This window comes from Leptodactylus fuscus, chromosome 4, assembly GCF_031893055.1.
Source record: "Leptodactylus fuscus isolate aLepFus1 chromosome 4, aLepFus1.hap2, whole genome shotgun sequence".
Taxonomy (NCBI): Eukaryota; Metazoa; Chordata; class Amphibia; order Anura; family Leptodactylidae; genus Leptodactylus; species Leptodactylus fuscus.
In genome coordinates this window covers 4,403,476-4,424,589 of record NC_134268.1, presented here as the reverse complement: position 1 = coordinate 4,424,589, position 21,114 = coordinate 4,403,476, and the positions used below count along the sequence as shown (strand labels likewise).

Sequence of the window (21,114 nt, the reverse complement as noted above, 5' to 3'; positions counted from 1 at the left end):
ACCCGCTACCATACACATATAACTACGATAGTACTTAAGGGTTAAATTCAAGATACCGTATATACTGGAGTATAAGCCGACCCGAATATAAGCTGAGACCCCTGATATTACCACAGAGAACTGGGAACACTTATTGACTCGAGCATAATCCTGGGGGGGGAGGGGTTGGGTCATGTGTATTACAGCTCAGTATCGCTGGGTTCACACCTGCCTTCAGGGTCTCCGTTCTGTGGTTTCCGTCTTCTGCATGCCAGGAAAGCACAGACCGGCTCCGGCTGTGAGAGGGGGTGAGCGGTTTAGGCTCTCCGCCGCAAAACGTTTTTTTTAAATCCGGACACAGAGTACTGCATGTCCGACTCTGTCCGGATTATAAAACCCGGTTTCGCGGCGGAGAGCCTAAAACACTCACCAGCGCTCACAGCCGGACATCTCTCATCCATTCTAATGAAAGCCTCCTGCAGGTTTCCGTCTCCTGCCTCTGTTTATGCAGGAAACGGAAACCTGAAGTACGGAGAGGACAACGCAGATGTGAATGAGCCCTAACTCCATGGGCCTCATAGCAATAGCCGTTAACCCCATCATGTCCCTCACATTAACCCCTGTGTGCCTCACATAAGAGTTACTGATATGGGGGTAATAATTAAGTATCTTCATCATTAAGGGCCTTCATTAGTCCCCTCATGTGTCTCACCTATTAGTCACCCTTATATGGGGTTAATAGGAGGGACATGATGGGGTAACTGTTATTAATGTGAGGCACATGGAGTCGCTATATGTATAACCCCAAATGCCGGACATTACTAGGACTAGTGACCCCTGCAGGTCCCTGTGTGTTACTGTCACCTTACTGCAGCCTCCTCCTCCATACAGCAGACATCTTCCATAAGACACAATGAATCCCGGCCACTCATCTGCAGGGGAGATACTAAAGGACTATACAGTATCACACAGGATAGGATTAGATACACGGCTCAGTATACAGTATCACACAGGATAGGATTAGATACACGGCTCAGTATACAGTATCACACAGGATAGGATTAGATACACAGCTCAGTATACAGTATCACACAGGATAGGATTAGATACACAGCTCAGTATACAGTATCACACAGGATAGGATTAGATACACGGCTCAGTATACAGTATCACACAGGATAGGATTAGATACACGGCTCAGTATACAGTATCACACAGGATAGGATTAGATACACAGCTCAGTATACAGTATCACACAGGATAGGATTAGATACACGGCTCAGTATACAGTATCACACAGGATAGGATTAGATACAGCTCAGTATACAGTATCACACAGGATAGGATTAGATACAGCTCAGTATACAGTATCACACAGGATAGGATTAGATACACGGCTTAGTATACAGTATCACACAGGATAGGATTAGATACAGCTCAGTATACAGTATCACACGGGATAGGATTAGATACACAGCTCAGTATACAGTATCACACAGGATAGGATTAGATACACAGCTCAGTATACAGTATCACACAGGATAGGATTAGATACACAGCTCAGTATACAGTATCACACGGGATAGGATTAGATACACAGCTCAGTATACAGTATCACACAGGATAGGATTAGATACACAGCTCAGTATACAGTATCACACGGGATAGGATTAGATACACAGCTCAGTATACAGTATCACACAGGATAGGATTAGATACACAGCTCAGTATACAGTATCACACAGGATAGGATTAGATACACAGCTCAGTATATAGTATCACACAGGATAGGATTAGATACACGGCTTAGTATACAGTATCACACAGGATAGGATTAGATACAGCTCAGTATACAGTATCACACAGGATAGGATTAGATACACGGCTTAGTATACAGTATCACACAGGATAGGATTAGATACAGCTCAGTATACAGTATCACACGGGATAGGATTAGATACACAGCTCAGTATACAGTATCACACAGGATAGGATTAGATACACAGCTCAGTATACAGTATCACACAGGATAGGATTAGATACACAGCTCAGTATACAGTATCACACGGGATAGGATTAGATACACAGCTCAGTATACAGTATCACACAGGATAGGATTAGATACACAGCTCAGTATACAGTATCACACGGGATAGGATTAGATACACAGCTCAGTATACAGTATCACACGGGATAGGATTAGATACACAGCTCAGTATACAGTATCACACAGGATAGGATTAGATACACAGCTCAGTATACAGTATCACACAGGATAGGATTAGATACAGCTCAGTATACAGTATCACACGGGATAGGATTAGATACACAGCTCAGTATACAGTATCACACAGGATAGGATTAGATACAGCTCAGTATACAGTATCACACGGGATAGGATTAGATACACAGCTCAGTATACAGTATCACACGGGATAGGATTAGATACACAGCTCAGTATACAGTATCACACAGGATAGGATTAGATACACAGCTCAGTATACAGTATCACACAGGATAGGATTAGATACAGCTCAGTATACAGTATCACACAGGATAGGATTAGATACACAGCTCAGTGTTCCTCTGTATATTATGGTGAGGTGTCTTCCTCTTCTTTCTCCTCCTCTGTACAGGCTCCTCCCTCTTCCACCTCTGATTGGTCGGATCCTCTTCCTTCTCCGCCTCCGGCCTTTACAGTGAGGGGAGGCCGCGGCTCTGAGGTGAGTGACTGCTGGGACCTGTAGTGCTAATATGGCCGCCGAATGTACACAGAGACCTATAGGAGAGACTGTGGGGATTAGTAATTGTTAGGGGAGGAGCCTCGTATCTGCTCCTGTATGTATGCTGAGGAATAGAAAGTACTACAACCCCCAACATGGCAGTCCTATGTAACACCACAGATAACACAGTGATAACTCTCTATATACAGGTAATGTAGTAGATGTCACCGGCAGTCCTATGTAACACTACAGATAACACAGTGATAACTCTCTATATACAGGTAATGTAGTAGATGTCACCGGCAGTCCTATGTAACACCACAGATAACACAGTGATAACTCTCTATATACAGGTAATGTAGTAGATGTCACCGGCAGTCCTATGTAACACCACAGATAACACAGTGATAACTCTCTATATACAGGTAATGTAGTAGATGTCACCGGCAGTCCTATGTAACACCACAGATAACACAGTGATAACTCTCTATATACAGGTAATGTAGTAGATGTCACCGGCAGTCCTATGTAACACTACAGATAACACAGTGATAACTCTCTATATACAGGTAATGTAGTAGATGTCACCGGCAGTCCTATGTAACAGCACAGATAACACAGTGATAACTCTCTATATACAGGTAATGTAGTAGATGTCACCGGCAGTCCTATGTAACACTACAGATAACACAGTGATAACTCTCTATATACAGGTAATGTAGTAGATGTCACCGGCAGTCCTATGTAACACCACAGATAACACAGTGATAACTCTCTATATACAGGTAATGTAGTAGATGTCACCGGCAGTCCTATGTAACACCACAGATAACACAGTGATAACTCTCTATATACAGGTAATGTAGTAGATGTCACCGGCAGTCCTATGTAACAGCACAGATAACACAGTGATAACTCTCTATATACAGGTAATGTAGTAGATGTCACCGGCAGTCCCATGTAAGCGCACAGATCAGTGTATTAGGTATCGGGGACACTTGGGTCTTAGCTGCTCCTCCTGGCAGGATTAGTCTGCGTTGCGGGGATTACTGGTATTACTGACACAGATCTCTTCGGTGACTTCTTTGTACAGGTGTAGTTTGGGGTCTGCTCTCTCTGCGGGCCGTCCGGACACCATGGCCCAGGTGGGCAGAGAGGGGGTCGACGAATTCCTCTTGTACTTCATCCTGATGGAGCGGGTCCCGCTGGGCGCAGGAGCGGTGCAGCCCGGCAGTCTGTGCTGTATGAGTGAGGATTCTTACCTCCAGACTGTGACGTTGGACCAGACCCCTGCCCAATCCCTCAGCATCACCGCCATCGAGGAGAACGTCCTGATAGATGTCGATGTCAATGTTCTGCACCCTCTGAACCAGAGACAAGCCGCCCTCCTCCTGGCCATCCACAACCCCACCGAGAGGCTCAGCTGCTTTCTGGAGAGGGGTCTTCTGGAGCAGGCCATCCAGGCTGAGGTGGGGCAGAGGGTCCTGGTGGAGCACGAGCAGAAGCTGTACCCAGCCCTGATCCATCATGTGGGCAGCACCCTGGACACCAGCACCTTACTGCCCCCCGTCTACTTCGGAGTGGAGCTGGAGGTGAGTAATAGTTGTCAATGATGAGTGTTATAGTATGTGCCCCCCCATCATTCCAAAGACCCCAATCGTTGCAGTAAGTTGATGGTGCATGAGGCTCCTCCTTAATATTACATGGGGAGTGGGTGAACCAAAGGCTAGCACTGCTGGGTATGGAGGAGAGGGGGTACGATTGGGGGGCTCCATTATATAATGGCGTATGGCTACTATCGTGGGGGGATGTTATATAATGGTGTAGGGTTACTATTGGGGGGCTGTGTTATATAATAGTGTGGGGCAGGATTTAAGGTGGGGCCTTAGGTAGGAGTAGGCCTGGGCTTAATCTGGGAGTCACTAGCGTTCACTTGTGGGTGAGATGAGGTCAAGTTTTGCTTGGCTTTAGTGTGTGATGTGACATTTTATAACTAGACTAGACTGGGGTGTGTGGGGCCCTGTGGTATGTGGGGCCCTGTGGTATGTGGGGCCCTGTGGTATGTGGGGCCCTGTGGTATGTGGGGCCCTGTGGTATGTGGGGCCCTGGGGTATGTGGGGCCCTGGGGTATGTGGGGCCCTGGGGTATGTGGCCCAGAAGTTTTTGGGTTTTTGTATTCACTGACAATAATTCCACAGGGTGAAGGTGAAGGTCGCGGTAACATGGACGGGACCTATAAAGGGTCGACATTCTTCAAATGTAAGAAGAACAGCGGCCTCCTCCTGCCTTTCAATAAGGTCATTTTCTCCGGGGCCCCTCCAGCAGAGGGTGCGGGGGCCCCGTATACACAGACTGGTTCTATTCAAGCTGGGGACAAGGTGGCCTTCTTTGTAGAAGACTCTCTGAAGCGAGGAATAGTTGTCTTCTCAAGTAATCAAGCGGCGACAGGCTTTGTGGAGGTCTTACCGGTAAGAACGCGACTCTAACCCCACCTGTCATGCCATGTCCCCATACAGTAATGGCGCCCTCTTGTGTGTAACATACATTGATCAACCCCTTAGTGTCCTCATACAGTATAATGCCCCCTTAGTCCTCTGCACACAGTATATAATGCCCCCTTAGTCCTCTGTACACAGTATATAATGCCCCCTTAGTCCTCTGCACACAGTATATAATGCCCCCTTAGTCCTCTGCACACAGTATATAATGCCCCCTTAGTCCTCTGTACACAGTATATAATGCCCCCTTAGTCCTCTGCACACAGTATATAATGCCCCCTTAGTCCTCTGCACACAGTATAATGCCCCCTTAGTCCTCTGCACACAGTATAATGCCCCCTTAGTTCTCTGCACACAGTATATAATGCCCCCTTAGTCCTCTGCACACAGTATATAATGCCCCCTTAGTCCTCTGCACACAGTATATAATGTCCCCTTAGTCCTCTGCACACAGTATATAATGCCCCCTTAGTCCTCTGCACACAGTATATAATGCCCCCTTAGTCCTCTGCACACAGTATATAATGCCCCCTTAGTCCTGTGCACACAGTATATAATGCCCCCTTAGTCCTCTGCACACAGTATATAATGCCCCCTTAGTCCTCTGCACACAGTATATAATGCCCCCTTAGTCCTCTGTACACAGTATATAATGTCCCCTTAGTCCTCTGCACACAGTATATAATGTCCCCTTAGTCCTCTGTACACAGTATATAATGCCCCCTTAGTCCTCTGTACACAGTATATAATGTCCCCTTAGTCCTCTGCACACAGTATATAATGTCCCTTTAGTCCTCTGTACACAGTATATAATGCCCCCTTAGTCCTCTGTACACAGTATATAATGTCCCCTTAGTCCTCTGCACACAGTATATAATGCCCCTTAGTCCTGTGCACACAGTATATAATGCCCCCTTAGTCCTGTGCACACAGTATATAATGCCCCCTTAGTTCTCTGCACACAGTATATAATGCCCCCTTAGTCCTGTGCACACAGTATATAATGCCCCCTTAGTCCTCTGCACACAGTATATAATGCCCCCTTAGTTATCTGCACACAGTATATAATGCCCCCTTAGTCCTCTGCACACAGTATATAATGCCCCCTTAGTCCTCTGCACACAGTATATAATGCCCCCTTAGTTCTCTGCACACAGTATATAATGCCCCCTTAGTCCTGTGCACACAGTATATAATGCCCCCTTAGTCCTGTGCACACAGTATATAATGCCCCCTTAGTCCTCTGCACACAGTATATAATGCCCCCTTAGTCCTCTGCACACAGTATATAATGCCCCCTTAGTCCTCTGCACACAGTATATAATGCCCCCTTAGTCCTCTGCACACAGTATATAATGCCCCCTTAGTCCTCTGCACACAGTATATAATGCCCCCTTAGTCCTCTGCACACAGTATATAATGCCCCCTTAGTCCTCTGCACACAGTATATAATGCCCCCTTAGTCTTGTGCACACAGTATATAATGCCCCCTTAGTCCTGTGCACACAGTATATAATGCCCCCTTAGTCCTCTGCACACAGTATATAATGCCCCCTTAGTCCTCTGCACACAGTATATAATGCCCCCTTAGTCCTCTGCACACAGTATATAATGTCCCCTTAGTCCTCTGCACACAGTATATAATGCCCCCTTAGTCCTCTGCACACAGTATATAATGCCCCCTTAGTCCTCTGCACACAGTATAATGCCCCCTTAGTTCTCTGCACACAGTATATAATGCCCCCTTAGTCCTCTGTACACAGTATATAATGCCCCCTTAGTCCTCTGCACACAGTATATAATGTCCCCTTAGTCCTCTGCACACAGTATATAATGCCCCCTTAGTCCTCTGCACACAGTATATAATGCCCCCTTAGTCCTCTGCACACAGTATATAATGCCCCCTTAGTCCTCTGCACACAGTATAATGCCCCCTTAGTTCTCTGCACACAGTATATAATGCCCCCTTAGTCCTCTGTACACAGTATATAATGTCCCCTTAGTCCTCTGCACACAGTATATAATGTCCCCTTAGTCCTCTGCACACAGTATATAATGCCCCCTTAGTTCTCTGCACACAGTATATAATGCCCCCTTAGTCCTCTGCACACAGTATATAATGCCCCCTTAGTCCTCTGCACACAGTATATAATGTCCCCTTAGTCCTCTGCACACAGTATATAATGCCCCCTTAGTTCTCTGCACACAGTATATAATGCCCCCTTAGTTCTCTGCACACAGTATATAATGCCCCCTTAGTTCTCTGCACACAGTATATAATGCCCCCTTAGTTCTCTGCACACAGTATATAATGTCCCCTTAGTCCTCTGCACACAGTATATAATGCCCCCTTAGTCCTGTGCACACAGTATATAATGCCCCCTTAGTTCTCTGCACACAGTATATAATGCCCCCTTAGTTCTCTGCACACAGTATATAATGTCCCCTTAGTCCTCTGCACACAGTATATAATGCCCCCTTAGTCCTCTGCACATGATATAGGCCCCTGTCCTGCTGCTCTTTAGGTCTCTTACAGACTGCAGCAGGTTTTTCACGATTTTCTGGCATTTTTTCCCTTTATTTCCCCTTCTTATGAAACTACAACTCCCAGCATGCTCGCAGTGTCAGCTTGTAACTTCTAGAAGTGAATGGATCCTGTTGGGAGTTGTAGTATCAGCTGACTCCAGACATGGCGCTTTTCCTGTGGTCAGTATATCCCATTCCTCTGTCAGTATACAATATGGGGGTTATGACTCCGCTCTCCGTCTTGTTTGGCAGGAGGACCCCCCGTCCAGTGAGCTGCTGAAGATCCCCCTGGACTCCATAATGAAGGAGGAGATTGGGACTCCAGGTACAATACAGTCTGCTGACAGGTCAACATGGCCGCCGCGGGGAAACTGACCCCCCCCCCCCACAGTGACTCCACCTGCATGCAGTAAACCTCAAAGGACCCTTGACACAAACTTCTGTAACTTTATTGACATTTTGTTCTTCCTGATTCTGAAGGCCTCTGCTTTCTGTCAGTGAATGGACACGCTGACTCTGTTGCAGGCTTCGCTACAATGTATCAGCGCGGTGCAAGTAGTCATAGGATGTCATCAGGATGTTCCAGTGAATGTCTGCACTGACAGCAAGCAGAGGTCCTGAGGCTGAGGAGAGAATAGACAAGGGGGGGGGGGGGGGCTGGAGATACTGAGATCTTGTCATGTCAGCAGCTTCTTGTCTCTTACAGGTACAGTCAGTCATCAGACTCTAGTACATGATGGGAAGTCTGCCGCCAAGGAGGAGCGGGTGACGGGAAACACTAAAGAGCGCCTCCTGGAGGTCAACTCTCTGGTGCAGATCCAGTATAATGAAGGAGACCTGGCCTTCGGGATCATCCGCTGGATGGACGATCACATGGCTGGAGTGGAGCTGGTATGTATTTCCAAAAATATTCCAGGGATCCCCTCTATAAGATCAGCACACTGCTCTCCTGAAATACTCTGTACTGCTGTGACCCTGCTCCTCCCACTATGTAACTCTCACCCTATGACCAATATAATGTATGGGGGTGACTGTATAATATAATACAATATAATATATGGGGGTGACTGTATAATATAATATAATATATGGGGGTGACTGTGTAATATAATACAATCCTATTAATATTATAAATGTGAAAGTTTGTGGGTTTGTGTGTTTGCATGTTCGGATGTTTGTTCCTCAATCACGGAAAATCCGCTCGACCGATTTGGCTGAAATTTTCCACAAACATAGTTATTACACTCTATTAAACAATAGGTTACTTTTTGTCACAATAGCGCTCATACGTTTGTGCCAGGACCCCCACAAAACCCAAACTCACACCACCATCTCTGCAATCTCACACACTTTGGACCATAGCAAGCCAAAAATTCATATTGCCCTCTGCAGCCTCGCCCCTAACCCCACACAATCACATATACATAGACTTTACCACTTTGCCCCTCACCTTACCGATACTCCAGGAGGCGCTCTATAACGCTCCGGAGCAGCCATGTTTGCCGACCCCCACCGCTCTGACAATCCGCGACACCGCCCACCCATGTCAATACCCCTAGGCGGTCTAATAAATGTAAAAACAAAAACAAAAAAAAGTAAAAAAAATATAAAAAATAAAATAAAAAGGACAAATCACCCCCCTTTCCCTAGAACACATATAAAAGTAGTTAAAACCGGTGAAACACATACATGTTAGGTATCCCCGCGTCCGAAATCGCCCGCTCTACAAAGCTAGACAAATATTTTTCCTGTTCGGTAAACGCCGTAGCGGGAAAAATGGTCAAAAGTGCCAAACTGCCATTTTTTCACTGTTTTGATTCTGATAAAAATTTGAATAAAAAGTGATCAAAGCAATAACATTTCCCGAAAATGGTAGAACTACAAAGTACACCCGGCCCCGCAAAAAAAGACGCCCTATACATCCCCGTACATGCACGTATAAAAAAGTTACAGCTGTCGGACTATGGCGACTTTTCAAAAAATAATTTTTTTAAACAGTTTTGGATTTGTTTTTAAGGGGTCAAAATGTAAATAAAACCATATAAATTTGGTCTCCCTGGAATCGTAACGAAACACAGAATACAGGGGACAGGTCATTTTGGTTGCACAGTGAACGCCGTAAAACCAAAGCCCGTAAGAAAGTCGCAGAAATGCATTTTTTCTTCAAATCCACCCCATTCTGAATTTTTTCCCTGCTTCCCAGTACATTATATAGAATAAATAATGGCGGCATCAGGAAGAAAAATTTGTCCCAGGAAAAATTAAGACCTCATATGGCTCTGGGAGCGGAGAAATAAAAAAGTTATGGGGTTTAGAAGGAGGGGAGTCAAAAATGAAAAGCAAAAAATGCCATCGGCGGGAAAGGGTTAACTTCAAATACTTCTGTTCCAAAGTCACTATGTAAAGTTTCTCACAACACCGTATATATAGCAGCTCTAATACAAAGTAACTGCAACACAAAAGTCTCACGGATTCTCTGAATTACAGCAAAAACAAGATACAAAGTCACATTTCATATCCCATACCTTATACACAGTACGGAAACCTTACCCGTGCCTGTATATACCCACTGCTACAATCACCGCAGACCAAGTCGCGGGTACCAGCTAGTATAATATATGGGGGCGACTGTATAATATATGGGGTGACTGTATAATATAATATAATATATGGGGGCGACTGTATAATATATGGGGTGACTGTATAATATAATACAATATAAGGCTCTATTCACACAGAGTAACGCCAGGCGTCATTTGTGTGTAATTTGTGTGTCTTTTACGGCCGTCTTTTCCTATAGAACTCTATGTAAACTTTTTATGACGGCCGTAAAAGACACACAAATTACACACAAATGACGCCTGGCGTTACTCTGTGTGAATGGAGCCTAATATAATATATGGGGGTGACTGTGTAATATAATACAATATAATATATGGGAGTCACAGTATAATATACAATATGATATATGGGGGTGACTGTATAATATAATACAATATAATATATGGGGGTGACTGTATAATATACAATATAATATATGGGGGTGACTGTATAATATACAATATAATATATGGGGGTGACTGTATAATATACAATATAATATATGGGGGTGACTGTATAATATACAATATAATATATGGGGGTGACTGTATAATATACAATATAATATATGGGGGTGACTGTATAATATACAATATAATATATGGGGGTGATTGTATAATATACAATATAATATGTGGGGGTGACTGTATAATATAATACAATATAATATATGGCGTGACTGTATAATGTAATACAATATAATATATGGGGTGACTGTATAATATAATACAATATAATAGGGGTGACTTATAATATACAATATAATATATGGGGGTGACTGTATAATATAATACAATATAATATATGGGGGTGACTGTATAATATACAATATAATATATGGGGGTGACTGTATAATATACAATATAATATATGGGGGTGATTGTATAATATACAATATAATATGTGGGGGTGACTGTATAATATAATACAATATAATATATGGCGTGACTGTATAATGTAATACAATATAATATATGGGGTGACTGTATAATATAATACAATATAATAGGGGTGACTGTACAATATAATATATGGGGGTGACTGTATAATATAATACAATATAATATATGGGGGTGACTGTATAATATATGGGGGTGACTGTATAATATAATACAATATAATATATGGGGGTGACTGTATAATATACAATATAATATATGGGGGTGACTGTATAATATACAATATAATATATGGGGGTGACTGTATAATATACAATATAATATATGGGGGTGATTGTATAATATACAATATAATATGTGGGGGTGACTGTATAATATAATACAATATAATATATGGCGTGACTGTATAATGTAATACAATATAATATATGGGGTGATTGTATAATATAATACAATATAATAGGGGTGACTGTACAATATAATATATAGGGGTGACTGTATAATATAATACAATATAATATATGGGGTGACTGTATAATATAATACAATATAATAGGGGTGACTGTATAATATACTGTACAATATAATATATAGGGTGACTGTATAATATAATACAATATAATATATGGGGGTGACTGTATAATATAATACAATATAATATATGGGGGCGACTGTATAATATATGGGGTGACTGTATAATACAATATAATATATGGGGGTGACTATATAATATGTGGGGTGACTGTAGACTATCCCGGCCTGCACATATCGGGTGGAGACCTTGTAACTTGGTCATTTCTTCGGATACACTGGTATTTTGCTTTCTTTTTGGCCTTACAGGAAGAAGACAAGGGTTGCAGTGATGGGATCTGGTGCGGTCACCGGTATTTCCAGTGTCCACCAAGGCGGGGGCTTTTTGTGAAGTTAACTGCTTGTCAGCCGGACACTCGCTTCCTGTCCAATAGAGATTCTCCACCAAAGAGTTTGGAGAGTCCCCAAAACAGTAAGTTCACCCGGCTGTGACCCGAACTAAAAAGTGCTGCAGTGTCAGGATATATACTATTATATAGCCACCATCCAGGTCTCCTATATAAGTGCGCTATATAATCCACCTGTTTACAGGAATTATCTCAGTTTCAGCTACATATGACAGTCTCCGGGTTTCGGGGAAGGTCCCCCCTCTGCAGGGTGCAGCTGCCTTGGACATCCTAGAAGGAGATATGAGGGGGATTCAAGGTCATTGCAATTCCTGCTACATGGATGCTGCACTTTTCAGGTAACTCATGGGAAGTCTCTGATTTGTCACCAGCTCCTTGAAGGTGGGACTCTGCAGCAGTATGCTCCTTGAAGGTGTGACTCTGCAGCAGTATGCTCCTCAGGGGTGTGAATCTGCGGCAGGCAATAGTATGCTCGGGGGTGTAACTCTGCAGCAGTATGCTCCTCGGGGGTGTGACTCTGCAGCAGGCAGTAGTATGCTCTTTGGGGGTGTGACTCTGCAGCACCCAGCAGTATGCCCCTCAGGGGTGTGACTTTGCGGCACCCAGCAGTATGCTCCTCGGGGGTGTGACTCTGCGGCAGGCATCAGTATGCTCCTTGGGGGGGTGACTTTGCGGCACCCAGCAGTATGCTCCTGGGGGGTGTGACTCTGCAGCACCCAGCAGTATGCTCCTTGGGGGTGTGACTCTGCGGCAGGCAGCAGTATGCTCCTCGGGGGTGTGACTCTGCAGAAGGCAGCAGTATGCTCCTCGGGGGTGTGACTCAGTGGCACACAGCAGTATGCTCCTCGGGGGGTGTAACTTGGCAGCAGTATGCTCCTTGGGGGTGTGACTGCGGCACCCAGTGGTATGCTCCTCGGGGGTGTGACTCTGCAGCACTCAGCAGTATGCTCCTCGGGGGGTGTAACTTGGCAGCAGTATGCTCCTCGGGGGTATGACTCAGTGGCACACAGCAGTATGCTCCTCGGGGGGTGTAACTTGGCAGCAGTATGCTCCTCGGGGGGGTGTGACTGCGGCACCCAGCGGTATGCTCCTCGGGGGTGTGACTCTGCGGCACTCAGCAGTATACTCCTTAAGGTGTGACTCTGCGGCAAGCAGCAGTATGCTCCTCGGGGTGTGACTCTGCAAAACCCAGCAGTATGCTCCTCGGGGGTGTGACTCTGTAGCAGGTAGCAGTATGCTCCTCGGGGTGTGACTCTGCAACACCCAGTAGTATGCTTTTCGAGGGTGTGACTGCGGCAGGCAGTAGTATGCACCTCGGGGGTGTGACTCTGCGGCACTCAGTAGTATGCTCCTCGGGGGGGTGTAACTCGACAGCAGTATGCTCCTGGGGGGTGTGACTCTGCGGCAGGCAGCAGTATGCTCCTAGTGGCTGTGACTCTGCGGTAGGCAGCAGTATGCTCCTTGGGGTGTGACTCTGCGACACCCAGCAGTATGCTCCTCGGGGGTGTGACTCTGCGGTACCCAGCAGTATGCTCCTCGGGGGTGTGACTGCGGCATCCAGCAGTATGCTCCTCGGGGGTATGACTCTGCAGCAGTATGCTCCTCTGGGGTGTGACTGCGGCACCCAGCAGAATGCTCCTCGGGGGTGTCAACCTGCGGCACCCAGCAGAATGCTCCTCGGGGGTGTCAACCTGCGGCACCCAGCAGTATGCTCCTTGGGGGTGTGACTCTGCGGCACCCAGCAGTATGCTCTTCGGGGTGTTACCCTGCGGCACCCAGCAGTATGCTCCTCGGGGGTGTGACAGTATGCTCCTCGGGGGTGTGACTCTGCGGCACCCAGCAGTATCCTGAGACTTCTGAGTCACTGGTATCCTTCTGGTGTCAGCTGAAGTTATGTTTAAGGATATGGCCTAGCTGGTCTTACTACAGGGATGATCTTAAGTAATTGGAGGGAGGTTCAGGATTGGCTCGGTGCTCCTCAGGGGCGGGGCTTTGTGAGGTTTACTGCTGTGTCTGGGGCAGAGTTGATCATTTTTCACCTGTTTGTGAGTGTTTCTCTTTTCTCGGCCCTGCAGTCTCTTCTCCTGTAGTTCGGTGCTGGATTCGCTCCTCTTCAAACCTTCATCTCTTCCAGATGGAAAAATCCAACAAACCCTGAGAGAAGAAATTGTCAACCCGCTGCGCAAGTGAGTGAGGGCCCAATCCAAGTTACTAGAACTCTCCGTCCTTGTGTCACCATTCATTCAACCATCTGAAGATCTTGTCTTACTGTTTCTAATTTACATTGTAAACCCTTCCTGACCACCATGACTTATAGTACGTGTAAGGGTGGCCGCAAGACAAGAAAGTCTCTACAAGACACAAGAAGACGAGAAATATTACTGAGCCGCTCCCTCTATTTACTAACCAGTCTCACTCTCTACAGGAACGGCTACGTATCCGCAGACAGTGTGATGAACCTGCGGTGCCAACTGATGGAGGAGAGTCAGTGCCCGAGCTTCACCACCTCCGAGAAAGGTGAGAGTCACAAGGATGTACAACTGTATAGCAGCTCACATAGACAGTAGTGATGTACATACACTGCTTATCCTGTATTATACTCCAGAGCTGCGCTCACTGTGTACATACACTACTTATCCTGTACTAATCCTGATTTACATCCTGTATTATACTCCAGAGCTGCGCTCACTATTCTGCTGGTGCAGTCACTGTGTACATACATTACATTACTTATCCTGTATTATACTCCAGAGCTGCGCTCACTATTCTGCTGGTGCAGTCACTGTGTACATACATTACATTACTTATCCTGTATTATACTCCAGAGCTGCGCTCACTATTCTGCTGGTACAGTCACTGTGTACATACATTACATTACTTATACTGTATTATACTCCAGAGCTGCGCTCACTATTCTGCTGGTGCAGTCACTGTGTACATACATTACATTACTTATCCTGTATTATACTCCAGAGCTGCGCTCACTATTCTGCTGGTGCAGTCACTGTGTACATACATTACATTACTTATCCTGTATTATACTCCAGAGCTGCGCTCACTATTCTGCTGGTACAGTCACTGTGTACATACATTACATTACTTATCCTGTATTATACTCCAGAGCTGCGCTCACTATTCTGCTGGTGCAGTCACTGTGTACATACATTACATTACTTATCCTGTATTATACTCCAGAGCTGCGCTCACTATTCTGCTGGTACAGTCACTGTGTATATACATTACATTACTTATCCTGTATTATACTCTAGTGCTGCGCTCACTATTCTGCTGGTGCAGTCACTGTGTACATACATTACATTACTTATCCTGTATTATACTCCAGAGCTGCGCTCACTATTCTGCTGGTGCAGTCACTGTGTACATACATTACATTACTTATCCTGTATTATACTCCAGAGCTGCGCTCACTATTCTGCTGGTACAGTCACTGTGTACATACATTACATTACTTATCCTGTATTATACTCCAGAGCTGCACTCACTATTCTGCTGGTACAGTCACTGTGTACATACATTACATTACTTATCCTGTATTATACTCCAGAGCTGCGCTCACTATTCTGCTGGTACAGTCACTGTGTACATACATTACATTACTTATCCTGTATTATACTCCAGAGCTGCGCTCACTATTCTGCTGGTGCAGTCACTGTGTACATACATTACATTACTTATCCTGTATTATACTCCAGAGCTGTGCTCACTATTCTGCTGGTACAGTCACTGTGTACATACATTACATTACTTATCCTGTATTATACTCCAGAGCTGTGCTCACTATTCTGCTTGTACAGTCACTGTGTACATACATTACTTATCCTGTATTATACTCCAGAGCTGCGCTCACTATTCTGCTGGTGCAGTCACTGTGTATATACATTACATTACTTATCCTGTATTATACTCCAGAGCTGCGCTCACTATTCTTCTTTGCTTCCTTTCTAGACCCAGAGGAGTTTCTTAATCTCATCATGCACCGAATTTTAGGGGCGGATCCTCTCTTAAAGCTGCAGTAAGTTGCTGAGGGCGGTGCAGCTGAGACTGTTTTTTCCCCAGACAGGACAGAAGTGTTTTATCTCACAGTTGCTTAACATGAATGTAATTGTAACAAACCCCCAGCATTTATTAGATAAGTTTCTGAGCTCTTTACTATACTGAGCACATGAGACAGAAAGTCTATTAGAAGGTTGGAGAACTTTTCATTATTTAGTGTTTAATCCTCATGTGGACGTTCCCTTTAAGGGTTACTATGGTTACTCCTCCTGGCAGGTCCGAGGGTCAGCGGGTGCAGGAGAGCTACTGTTATCAGATCTTCATAGAGAAGCAGCAGGAGATGACAGTGCCCAACGTGCAGCAACTCCTGGAGCAATCCTTCCATCACTCCGGGCTGAAGCTGGCCGAGGTGAGAACTGCAGGGGGCGCTCTGCTCTCTGTTATCAGCCATGTCAGGAGAGGAGAGGCCGACTGTAGGACAGGGGAATACAATCTATTACTATCTGTTATCAGCCATGTCAGGAGAGGCCGACTGTAGGACAGGGGAATACAATCTATTACTATCTGTTATCAGCCATGTCAGGAGAGGCCGACTGTAGGACAGGGGAATACAATCTATTACTATCTGTTATCAGCCATGTCAGGAGAAGAGAGGCCGACTGTAGGACAGGGGAATACAATCTATTACTATCTGTTATCAGCCATGTCAGGAGAGGCCGACTGTAGGACAGGGGAATACAATCTATTACTATCTGTTATCAGCCATGTCAGGAGAGGAGAGGCCGACTGTAGGACAGGGGAATACAATCTATTACTATCTGTTATCAGCCATGTCAGGAGAGGAGAGGCCGACTGTAGGATAGGAGAATACAATCTATTACTATCTGTTATCAGCCATGTCAGGAGAGGAGAGGCCGACTGTAGGACAGGGGAATACAATCTATTACTATCTGTTATCAGCCATGTCAGGAGAGGCCGACTGTAGGACAGGGGAATACAATCTATTACTATCTGTTATCAGCCATGTCAGGAGAGGAGAGGCCAACTGTAGGACAGGGGAATACAATCTATTACTATCTGTTATCAGCCATGTCAGGAGGGGCCGACTGTAGGACAGGGGAATACAATCTATTACTATCTGTTATCAGCCATGTCAGGAGAAGAGAGGCCGACTGTAGGACAGGAGAATACAATCTATTACTATCTGTTATCAGCCATGTCAGGAGAGGAGAGGCCGACTGTAGGACAGGGGAATACAATCTATTACTATCTGTTATCAGCCATGTCAGGAGAGGAGAGGCCGACTGTAGGACAGGGGAATACAATCTATTACTATCTGTTATCAGCCATGTCAGGAGAGGAGAGGCCGACTGTAGGACAGGAGAATACAATCTATTACTATCTGTTATCAGCCATGTCAGGAGAGGAGAGGCCGACTGTAGGACAGGGGAATACAATCTATTACTATCTGTTATCAGCCATGTCAGGAGAGGCCGACTGTAGGACAGGGGAATACAATCTATTACTATCTGTTATCAGCCATGTCAGGAGAGGAGAGGCCGACTGTAGGACAGGGGAATACAATCTATTACTATCTGTTATCAGCCATGTCAGGAGAGGCCGACTGTAGGACAGGGGAATACAATCTATTACTATCTGTTATCAGCCATGTGCGGAGAGGAGAGGCCGACTGTAGGACAGGGGAATACAATCTATTACTATCTGTTATCAGCCATGTCAGGAGGGGAGAGGCCGACTGTAGGACAGGAGAATACAATCTATTACTATCTGTTATCAGCCATGTCAGGAGAGGAGAGGCCGACTGTAGGACAGGGGAATACAATCTATTACTATCTGTTATCAGCCATTTCCTCCATCTCCTCACCCCTCCAGGTCCCGTCCTGTTTCATCCTCCAGATGCCGCGTTTCGGGAAGGATTATAAGATGTTCAGTAAGATTGTTCCTTCTCTGGACTTGGACATTACTGATCTTCTTTCTGACAGTGAGACTATATATAATATATCTATTCTATAGTACAGTCCTGGCTGTCTCTCTGCTCTTGGCTGTCTTGCTCAGTCTGGGGGTCTCCTGCGGGGTCCGGCCTTTCGCTTTGCGCCCATTATACCTCTGTACCTGTATTGATGTCTTGGTTCTTCTGTACTGTCTTCTATATGGTCTGTTCTATATGTATGTGGTCTGTTCTATATGTATGGGGTCTGTTCCTGTCTGCCTCCTATCTCCTACATGTAACCCTGTGATCACCCCGAGCTCATATCCAGGCTGATACTGTAACAGACCCTCAGCTGTGTTTGCTCATCCTCTGTGTGTTGTCAGGTCCCCGGGAGTGTGTGGTGTGCGGCAGCCTGGCCACCCATGAATGTGACGAATGCTTCAAGGACGTGATCCTGTCCGACCATGGCCTCAAGCAGTACTGTCTGATGTGCAGTAGACAGGTAATGTAACCACAGCAGTAGTAGAGGGGCTCCGAATCGTCCACGGCCCTGTCACTATATACCAAAGGGTCCCAATTGGCAATGAGGTATCTAAAATGTGCTGTGGCCGAGATCTTACACCACAGAGGGGCGGCCATTGCAGCTGATTAACCCCTCTATTACCAGAACCAATGGCAACATGGGGAGGGGGTGACCTGATCACTGGCCCCAGTTAGGTGGTCTCGAGCTCTTACTATGACAGCCGGCTTCCATCTCTACAGGTCCATTCACATCACAAGAGGAAGAACCACAAACCAGTCCCTCTAAAGATCCCAGAAGGGTTTGTGAAGACGTCCAACAAAATCCCTCGGGAGACCCTGGAGCTCTTCGCCGTCCTGTCCATAGAGACCAGTCACTACGTCTCCTTCGTGAAGTACGGGACAGAGAAGGGCAGCTGGATGTTCTTTGATAGCATGGCGGACCGCTTTGGTAAGTCTAAGGAGTCTTGGGCAGGAGCCACCACCGATTCTCTGCTCTTGTGTGTTTGTCATTGGCCTCCACGGTGGTCCCATAGGGTCTCCCAGCAGTTCCTCTCTTAGTCTTGGAGCTTTGAGGGTTTGGTGCGCCCCCGGCCTCCACAATTCGGGCAGATCCCCCTTTCAGTGTCCTCTCTAATTATTTCTGCAGGCAGTGAAGACGGCTACAACATCCCGAGAGTCTCCCTTTGTCCAGAAGTGGCCACTTACCTGGCGGCTCCTCTCAGCGACCTGGTGAATCAGAACCCCCGCGAAATGAAAGGAGTGGCCAAACGCCTCTTCTGTGACGCCTACATGTACATGTATCAGAGTAAGCGTATGGCCCTGTATAAGTGACGTCTGGGGCGCACATATGTCCTACTAGGACCTTATAGATTCCAGGAAGGACCAGTGCTCAGTGGGATTGTACTGGATTCGGGGAACATTGGGGGGTTCTGGCTCCTCCTGTCCCTGGATTGTCAATGTGATGACCTAGAGAGGTCCAGGTGACTGAGGCCAGGGAGAACGACAAAAGTCCTAAGGACCCTTCGTAGGCACAGGTACACCCCATATACATGGTACGCCCCACATACATGATACATGTACGGCCCATATACATGATACATATACACCCCATATACGTGGTACGCCCCATATACATGCACACCCCATATACATGCACACCCCATATACATGGTACGCCCCACATACATGATACATGTACGGCCCATATACATGATACATGTACACCCCACGTACATGTACACCCCATATACATATACACACCATATACATATACACCCCATATACATGATACATGTACACCGAACATACATATACACCCCATATACATGATACATGTACACCCCACGTACATGTAAACCCCATATACATATACACACCATATACATATACACCCCATATACATGATACATGTACACCCCATATACATGATACATATACACCCCATATACGTGGTACGCCCCATATACATGCACACCCCATATACATATACACCCCATATACATGATACATGTACACTTTTTATTGGTTTTTGTCCTGTGATATCTCGCAGCGTCAGGTTACCTCTGCTACAGTTGTACATACTACAGACACCTATACACCCCATAGATATAACACACCCCTATACACCACACAGGCACACATCTATACACTACACGACATTATATATAGACACAATTCTATACGGGTAGGGATGTTGTTCCTGGGGCTTGTAGGTGACCCGTCGGCGGCTGCTTGGCCGTATATCTGACTGACGTGTGATGCAGGATCTGACCATGGATCGGTGACCGGGAGCGCGGATAACATATAGATCTCCTGCGGCCACTGTCAGGGTCATCGAAAAGTGCCATGTAGCAGAAGTGTGGCCCCTACACCCCTGGGGACCCCACTACCCCCTAAAAGTAGCAAAGCTCTATGCACACACAGCACCCACCCCCCAAATCCAGAGGCTCAGGTGTGGGTGCTGGGATGTATCAGTGGGATCCTCAGGTCTCCTCCTCCTCGCTGGAAGTGAAATCGCTGTGACCAGGAATCTCAGGTCTCCTCAGTCACCGCCGGCCTCACCGGACTGGACAACCCCTTAGGGGCCACTTTCTAGGCTTCGGAGTGACCCTCGTGGCCTCCCCATCTTTCTGCTGATCTTGTCGGGGGGGGGGGGCGTTCAATAGACTTGATATAAAATGTCGATTTATTTGATTTTTGGGAAATCTCAGGATCTAGAATTGTCACAAGCAATGCAACATTGTATCCGGAGCGCTCGCAGCTTTTATTTTTATATAAATAAAATCTAATTTCAGTAACGTCTCCTGATTTTATCTTCAGTACATGGGAGGCTGCGGGGAACTACAAGTCCCAATAGTATGGCCGCCTCCTTACATGCTGCTCCGGTGACAGATATGGGCTCAGACAGGGGCTTAAAGGGGATGTACAATTGATACCAGAAGTTTCCATGCATTATATACACTG

At 45.8% G+C, this 21,114-nt stretch overlaps 1 protein-coding gene across 2 annotated transcripts; it reads left to right on the top strand.

Moving 5' to 3' along the window:
* The first annotated feature begins 2,636 nt into the window (after nt 1–2,636).
* On the top strand, nt 2,637–20,948 carry LOC142200013 (ubiquitin carboxyl-terminal hydrolase CYLD-like). 2 transcript variants are annotated; one of them, XM_075270007.1, is made up of 15 exons: nt 2,637–2,702; nt 3,796–4,294; nt 4,901–5,170; nt 7,979–8,051; nt 8,433–8,617; nt 12,067–12,229; nt 12,361–12,502; nt 14,240–14,350; nt 14,590–14,681; nt 16,131–16,197; nt 16,455–16,587; nt 18,072–18,180; nt 18,513–18,631; nt 18,892–19,099; nt 19,298–20,948. In XM_075270007.1, the coding sequence occupies exons 2-15, from the start codon at nt 3,839–3,841 to the stop codon at nt 19,480–19,482; spliced, it is 2,313 nt and encodes a 770-aa protein (XP_075126108.1). In that variant the 5' UTR covers nt 2,637–2,702; nt 3,796–3,838; the 3' UTR covers nt 19,483–20,948. The 2 variants fall into 2 exon arrangements, with proteins under 2 accessions (XP_075126108.1, XP_075126107.1); XM_075270006.1 differs by having other exon boundaries at nt 12,349–12,502.
* Nucleotides 20,949–21,114: the final 166 nt, after the last annotated feature.